This window comes from Camellia sinensis, chromosome 15, assembly GCF_055761805.1.
Source record: "Camellia sinensis isolate YWXY chromosome 15, ASM5576180v1, whole genome shotgun sequence".
Taxonomy (NCBI): Eukaryota; Viridiplantae; Streptophyta; class Magnoliopsida; order Ericales; family Theaceae; genus Camellia; species Camellia sinensis.
Genome location: NC_138975.1, coordinates 41,044,581 through 41,052,455, shown reverse-complemented (window position 1 = coordinate 41,052,455; position 7,875 = coordinate 41,044,581). Strand labels below are relative to the sequence as shown.

The 7,875-nt window shown below is 38.9% G+C and overlaps 1 protein-coding gene across 1 annotated transcript in view; it reads left to right on the top strand.

Annotated features, from left to right (window-relative positions):
• The first annotated feature begins 7,187 nt into the window (after positions 1 to 7,187).
• Positions 7,188 to 7,875, top strand: part of LOC114284657 (uncharacterized) — a 78,945-nt gene continuing 78,257 nt past the window's right edge. The window contains exon 1 of the mRNA XM_082908194.1: positions 7,188 to 7,779. Within this exon, the coding sequence (XP_082764320.1) occupies positions 7,189 to 7,779 (591 nt within the window). The 5' untranslated portion in view covers position 7,188. The remainder of the gene's footprint in view (positions 7,780 to 7,875) is intronic.

Below are 7,875 nucleotides of genomic sequence, written 5' to 3'. Positions count from 1 at the left end.
CGGAATAACCAAACACTTTATTCTAAATTGGCAAAAATAACCAATTTAGAGGTTAGCTGGATTGAACCAACTCTTGGTACTCTTCAGCCGAGGTAAGTATCTCGGCTAAAGAGTGGTTGATTGGATTAAACCAACTCTTCGTACTCTTCAGCTGATGTACTAATCTCGGCTAAAGAGTGGCTGGCTGGATTGAACCAATTCTTGGTACTCTTCAGCCGAGGTAAGTATCTCGGCTAAAGAGTGGTTGGCTGGATTAAACCAACTCTTGGTACTCTTCAGTCGAGGTAAGTATCTCGGCTAAAGAGTGGTTGGCTGGATTAAACTAACTCTTGGTACTCTTCAGCCAAAGTAAGAATCTCGGCTAAAAGAGTGGTTGGCTAGATTAAACCAACTCTTGGTAATCTTCAGCCGAGGTAAAGATCTCGGCTAAAGAGTGGTTGGCAGGTATACTTATAGTTGCAATGTTAAGACCGAGATAAGGTATCTCGGCAAGAGAATGTTATACCTCATCCAAGACTTCAGTTAGAAAGTAAAGTATAAGCATAGAGATCAACCGAAATAAGAGTTGGAACAAAAAAGCAGACTTCATTAAAAATTCAAAGCAAGTACAAAGGATGGGGCCTCAGCCCGGTTACAATCTGTGTCCAAAAGCAAAGAAAAGAAAATACAGAAATCAAGCAAAAAGTAGAGAAATGCAAAGTCAGGCAAACAGATCATCTAGATCCGCATGAAGATCAACTCGGAGCCTGATTTCATTCGGGAGCACGGTCTCGGTTGGGAGCACGGTTTCCGTAGGCAGCTCATTAGTCAGGTCTTCCACCACTGGCTCCAACCGAGCTGACTGATTGACAGGCTCATTGATGACCGGGGTATGATTGGGCATGGTTTCTTCTTCATCATCTGAATCTTCAAGAAATTGTTACTGAAGGGCAGCAGCATATTCCGCCATGGAGTTTGGTATGAAGTATGCAGAAGGGTTGAAGACCTCGGTCTCTGGACCGTGACCGCGCTGCGCCACAGTCGCTCTCTACCCACATTTAAAGAAAAGATCCTTGGCAACTTCACATTGTTTAATGTAAGTAGCCTCCCTCTCCTTGTAACCCCGGAGCTTGGCATCATCCGCACTCTTCTTCAGCTTCTTAATCTTGACGTTCTTTTTCCCTTCAAGCTTGGCCAGCTCCCGCAGATATTTGTCTTTCATCACGGTTGCAACCTTTTGTTTGTCTGCTTCAGCCGAGCTAACAAGACCGGTCAGACGATCATTCTTAGTTTTTAGCTTGGCTATCTACTTCCTGGCCTCTTCTAGCTCGGTGGTTTTCTCGGTTACTTCGGCCATGGCTTGCTTTGTTGTTCTACGAAGCTCCAACACACGCTTGTATGCAATGTGGTTCTTTTGCATAGCCTGAAAAAGAATGGGAAGAGACTTGTAGTAAAAATCGAGCAGAAAGTAGTGCAGATTAGAAAAATCAGCAAAGGAAGCTACTTACGAGCACCATGGATTTTGTGGCCGAGCGGATGGCCTTTAGCTCGGTCAAGTGGTTGTGGTGCTTCATGTCGGCGGGAAGGCAAACACCTTTAGCTAGGTTGAATGCCATCAGGTGGTCTTTCTCTGCGACCACTGAGTCAGAATCCGTGATAGCACAGTTCTGAAAGGTGATTTTTAGAGCCCATTTGGAGGAGGTAGCTTGGCCAGAGCACTCCGGTTGTGGGCTCGGTGGAAGGCTTGGCAGAATGGTTTGAGGAACCGCGGTTTCATCTTCATCAACAAGACGTTGCTCGGTTTGGGTAGTCCGGGCACGTTTCCTTGGGCGAGATGATGAGGGTTGTTGAGTAGGAAGGGCCACCACGGTCCCCTGAGTTTGATCGGTTGGTGGTATCTCGGTTGGGTTGGTTTCGGTCAGAAGGGCTCGCACGGCTTTCTTTTTGGCCATTTCTTGTTCGGCAGTAAGTGAGATAAGGTTGATTTGAGGCAAGGATTGGTCCGGTTCAGGAGAGGCTTCTAGCAGAAAGTCAGTTACCCTGGTCCTTTGTTTTCCATTGTATATATAGGTCGGTTCAAAATTAAGCAGGTCAGTCCAACTCCGGTCTGGATATCGCAGCGCGGCGCGAAGCACGTTCAAGTTGGGGTAGCTGTATTGGGACTTAAGAAAGTTCCTATCTGCAAGAAAGAAGACAAAATTTAGTTCGGTTCACAATCAGAAAACCGAAATAACAAGTAGAATGCAGTAAAGCCAGGGTAACCCTACCGACTACACCCTTGTTCCAGTTTATTCTGTGGCATGGGATCTGGGCTTGATGGTCTTCAAAATTCCCAGATATCCAAAAAAAATCATCATCGTTCAAGTCTTTGTCCGGTGTGTCCTTTATTATTTTTTCACACCGGCGCTTTATTCGTAAGTAGTAAACCCAGCCATCTTCGGCTGATCCTATGGAATACTGGTGGAAGAGCTCGGCAAGACCGAGGTTAAGGCCAGCCCGGCGGTTTAGCTCGGCTATTCCGTTTATTATGCGGTAAGAATTGGTGAAAAGTTGGGTAGGGCAGAGTTTGGTTTGCCTGAGGAATTCACAGAGTAAGGGCTGTACAGGGAAGCGTAGACCGCACTTCACAATGGAAATAACATTAAAAGGGACAAAACCCTGTTTACCCCAAGGAACGGTATTTAGGTCGGCTAAGGTGAGGTGAACATCGTCAGGGATGTTATAATCCTTTCGGAATTCAGCCATACCACCAGGTGTATTTACTAAATACCTATACTTTCCCATTTATGGTTTAAGTTATGAATAAATTATACTTGGGTGTTAGCTCGGTCGGAGAATGGTGCCAAGTAGCTCGGTTGAGCGTTCAAAAAAATGTCTAGGCAACCTAAATCTACAAAGTGAAAAACCAAGGTCAAGCACAGATCGTTGGACCGTGCTAAAAGAAACACAGGCAAGATAAATGAAATCCTAGCTCGGCTATGTGAATTGCTTCGTGTCTTAGCTCGGTTTGAGCAAGAGGTCTGCTAGCTCAGTTTAAGCGAAGGTTTGCTAGCTTGGTTTGAGCAAGGTATTTGTTAGCCCGGTTGAGCCTATAGGGGCAGCATTCTTAGTTCGGTTTAAGCTAAGAAGACTGGTTTAGCCCCGAGATGTAGCTCGGTCATGGTCGAGGTTTTCAAGCATACTATTACAAACATAGCACGGATCAATTAGACTGGCTAAGATAAATGAAACGAAAGATGGTTCGACCTGATGAAACTACTAGTTTAGCATGAAGTGCTAGTCCGGTTTGTAGTCTGGCTAGGTTGACATCAACTACAAACAACTTCCTAGTTTGGTTATATTGTGATTTTGAATCGAAACCAGTGTTTCTCAGGTTATTTTAAGTGATTCTATTACTAAGTTTTTTCCAGAAAACGCAAGGCAAAGCAAATGGAAAGAATATGTTTCGTAAAAACACAAACAAAAAACTATGATTAAACAAATGCGAACACGATAAAAGGAGAATAGATCTATATAACTTACCAGGTCAAGATAAGGGCAACAGTTGCAAGCAAAAATCACGAGCTTCACAGTTATCAAGTTGAAATGGGGGGTTCAGAGGCTTACCAGAGAGAAAGTGTGAATACTAAAGTAAATGATTCAACACATTAGGGATTGTTTTGTGAAAAGAAAAAAGGGCTAAAGGCGGGAACTGTTCAAAAAAACACGAGGTACGAAGACGGCGTGACAGCTGCCTTCAGCCAATGAGAGCATGCCACATGTCCTTGGAATGGGAAGCGATTTAGTTACTGTGATTGAAGAGACGTTTTGACCGAACAGGTGCAGCCCGGCGTGAATTTAGTTCGGCTGGAAAAGCTAAAAGAGTTTTAGCTCGGTTGGAAAAGCTTAAAAGCTTAGCTTAGTAGTAAGGTTAAAGTTTTTAGCTCGGCTAGTAGACAAGGTAATCCCCATCATGCTACGCAGATGGAATTAAGGGACAATTGAGAGGGTAATTTATATGAAAATTAGGCCGAGTTGGGTAATAGGTCGTTATGGGCCACAGTACGAAGGGCTGAGTAAAAAGGCCATAAAGCTACTCCGGTCCAAAGCAGGCTTAAAGTTAGTCCAGTCCAAAAGAGGTTTGAAGTTACTCCGGTCCTAGAGAGTTTATGGTAAGCTCGGTTGTCACACACAAAGTTATCCCGGTCGAGACCACGTTATTGGTTATCCCGGTCGAAACATACCATGGTTAAGCATTGAGAGAAACCGAGGTAAGAACAGTGAAGGGAAGAGCCGAGCTAAAGTTAGCTCGGTCTAGTCTGCAGTTTAGCATGGCCATGCTTACCTCGGTCATATTGGAGTCCGACCATGGTAAAACCATCTCACTTGGTTTAAGCAGTGAGGAGGGTGTTGAAGGATAAGCATTATCTTTCAGGAGTATGACTCCTAGGAGGACTATACATGGAGGAGTAAGAGTCCTACTAGGATTATGCCACGCGGAACCTATAAAAACTCACAACATCACTTATGGAGAGATAACACAATTTTGATTCTCGAATACACAGAGCTTTGTCTATTTGTCTATTTTTGCTGACTTAGGCATCGGAGAGGTATCCGGCACACACCCGCCGGCTAGCTCACGTTTGTGTTTTCAGGGAATAAAGCGATGACGTACGGAGGAGCACAGGCTTGATCAACAGGCTTATACGAGAAGGTTTATTTCTTTCCCATACAATGATAGAGGCGGAGATGTTTGCTGTTACGGCGGCGCTTACGGTGGTGGTGGTGAAGAAGAAGGGTGGCGGTGACACCTTTGAGTATAATCAGTTTCGTAGCAAGAGCTTCGGCCGGCGCTGAGGGATATTGTTTGGATAGCTGAGAAGTCATTGGCACCGTTTGGTAGAGCTGTGGTAAAGTGATTATAGATTATAACTTAACAGATTATAGCTTACAGCTGTGAGCATAAGTTGGTAACCTGTTTGGTGTAGCTGTGGGATTATAGATTTAAGTAGCAGAATAGTGTTTGGTAAGTAAGCTGTAAAATAGTTTTTTCTGTATAATTGACTTTTTTGCCCTTATATGATATAAAAATGATAATTTTGTCATTTTTTTTTCAATTTTAGTTTAAAAAAATTATTTCATTAATAAAAGTTAATGTAATTAGTATTAATTAGTATCAACTAATATAAAAATTGATACACTTGATAAAAATGTAATAGAAGTATTATTGTAATAATTTTTTTTCATTATAAATTAATTAGTATCAATTAATTGCTTAATCAGTATCAATTAATACTAAAATTATTAATTAGTATCAATTAATGGCTTAATTAGTCTGAATAAATACTAAAATTATTAATTAGTATCAATTAATATTAATAATTAATTTTTATTAGCATCAAATAATATTAATAATCAACAATTGTTATTAATTAGTATCAATTAATAATTAATTCGTTACAAAAATATACAATATTAAATTTTTTTGACATTTCTGATTCTGTTTTTATTAAAAAAATTTATTACAATTAATAATATAACAATTGTTATTTTTTTAATTTATTATTATTTTTCATTACAATTAAATTGTGTAATTTATTTAATTGATATAAATTGCACAATTTATTTCAATATTAACAAATTATTTTTATTATTATTTTGATTAATTTTTTTTTTATTTCAATTTATTTTGTTCAATATTATTTTTATTATTTTGTTTTTAATTATTATTTTTATTTAATTTATTAGTGTCAATTAACACTAAAATTATTAATTAGTATCAATTTCTTAATTAGTCTCAATTAATACTAAAATTATTAATTAGTATCAATTAATATTAATAATCAACAATTGTTATCAATTAGTATCAATTAATAATTAATTCATTACAAAAATATATAATATTAATTTATTAATAATTAATACCAATTAATATTGATTTTTTTTCTTTTTCTTCAAAAATATACATTTTTTAATTAATATTAATATTAATATTGATTTTTTTTTTATTTTTCTTCAATTTGTTTCTAAGGTTTCAACCCAGCCGGCGAACAACGATTGGCAAAGATGACCAGCCGTCGATGTAGGTGCGGGAGGCAGCAGAGAGAGAGCGAATAGCAGAGATGATTTCCAGTTTCAGATCGCGATGAAAGAGAGAGGAAGAAAGAGAGAGAGAGAGAGAGAGAGAGAGAGAGAGAAATCCTGGCCGCCGACGACATACACGATGGAGAGAGAGAGAGAGAGAGAGGGAGGGAGGGAGGGGGTGAGAGGTCTGGTTTGTGTGTGTGTGTGTGTGTGAGAGAGAGAGAGAGAGAAAGAGTTAAGAACAGTGCTGAGAGCTAGAAATCGTCTTCGCCGGAAATCGCACATGCCGGAAATCGCCATTGCCGGAAATCGCCTCTGTCTCTCCCTCTCGAATAAATAGTGCTTGAGAACAAATGTTATATAGTGGGTTTTTGGTAATAGTTGAAATATAAGAGGGGTATTTAAGTCATTACATATTTGACTAAACAGCTTTCTGTATAAGCTGTAAAATTAAGCACCCCAAGAGCAACTTCAACTTTTAAGCCGAATTTGGCTTAAATTAAGCCATAATCTATGCCCATAAGTTGTACCAAACACACCAATATAGCTTAATTTAAGCCAAAAGTTGATTTAAGTTGAATTTTTTTTTTACCAAACAGCCCCATTGACTGCTGGAAGAAACTCTCTTGATGCCTCTGTTTGGAAAGGCAAAAACAAAAAGTATGTAAAATATTTGATTTTAGGATTTAGAATTTACTTTTAAGAAAATTGAAATTTTTATATTTTTTTATTTTCACTGATTTTTTTAATATTTTAATCAATTTTTTTTAAAAATTTTTAAATATATATTTGTGAAAAAAAATCTATTCCCTTCGTCTCAAAATAATAGTCCCTTTTGGAGAATCCAACTTTTTTTGGTAATACAATTATTGCGCTTTAAAAAAATTAATTTTGAAAATTACCCATTGATAATACATTTTTGGAAAAATTAGTTTAAGCTCCCTCTCTTATTTTTAGCAATGGAAGAGATCCACAATATTATTTTTTGATGTTTAAGATCCTTCAACCCACACCCATCTATTACAGAAAGATTTAATATTAAGAAAGTATTTCCCAATTTCTATATACTGGGAATCAATCAACCATAAAAAAGTAGAGTGAAGCCAGTCTGATCTAATCTGATCATCGGAGGTAGGAAAGAGAAGAATGGCATCGTCATCGAGCAGCGGACTAACATTCAAGCTCCACCCACTTGTAATCTTCAACATCTCCGATCACTACACTCGTCTTAAGTCCCAATCACAACCACCTCACGTTGCCGTCAACGGCAGTGAAGCAACCACTTTGCCTCCCCTGCCGAGGGTCTTCGGCTGCATCATCAGTGTCCAGAGAGGACGCAAGGTTGAGATCTTCAATAACTTCGAGCTCCACTCCGATCCCTTCACCCATTCTCTTGATCAACCCTTCCTCGAGAAAAAGCAAGAACTTTATAAGAAAGTATTTCCCAATTTTTATATATCGGGATGGTATTCAACTAGAAGTAAAGCCCAAGAAGCAGATATGCAGATACACAAAGCTTTGATAGATATTAATGAAAGCTCCGTGTATGTTTTTCTCAACTCTTCAATTAATCATGCACAGAAAGATCTTCCAGTGACTATATATGAAAGTGAGCTGCACGTCATAGATGGGATTCCGCAGCTTATTTTTGTCCGTTTAAGCAACACTATTGAAACAGTGGAAGCAGAACGAATCTCAGTTGACCATGTTGCCCACCTTAAACCGAATTTCTCTTTGGTTTGGAGAGAATTTCTATGTGAAGTCCAGAGAAAATTCGACCAAAGAAATTCTCTGTGAATCAGAGTTTATCTAAACCAGAATATCTCTGTGAAG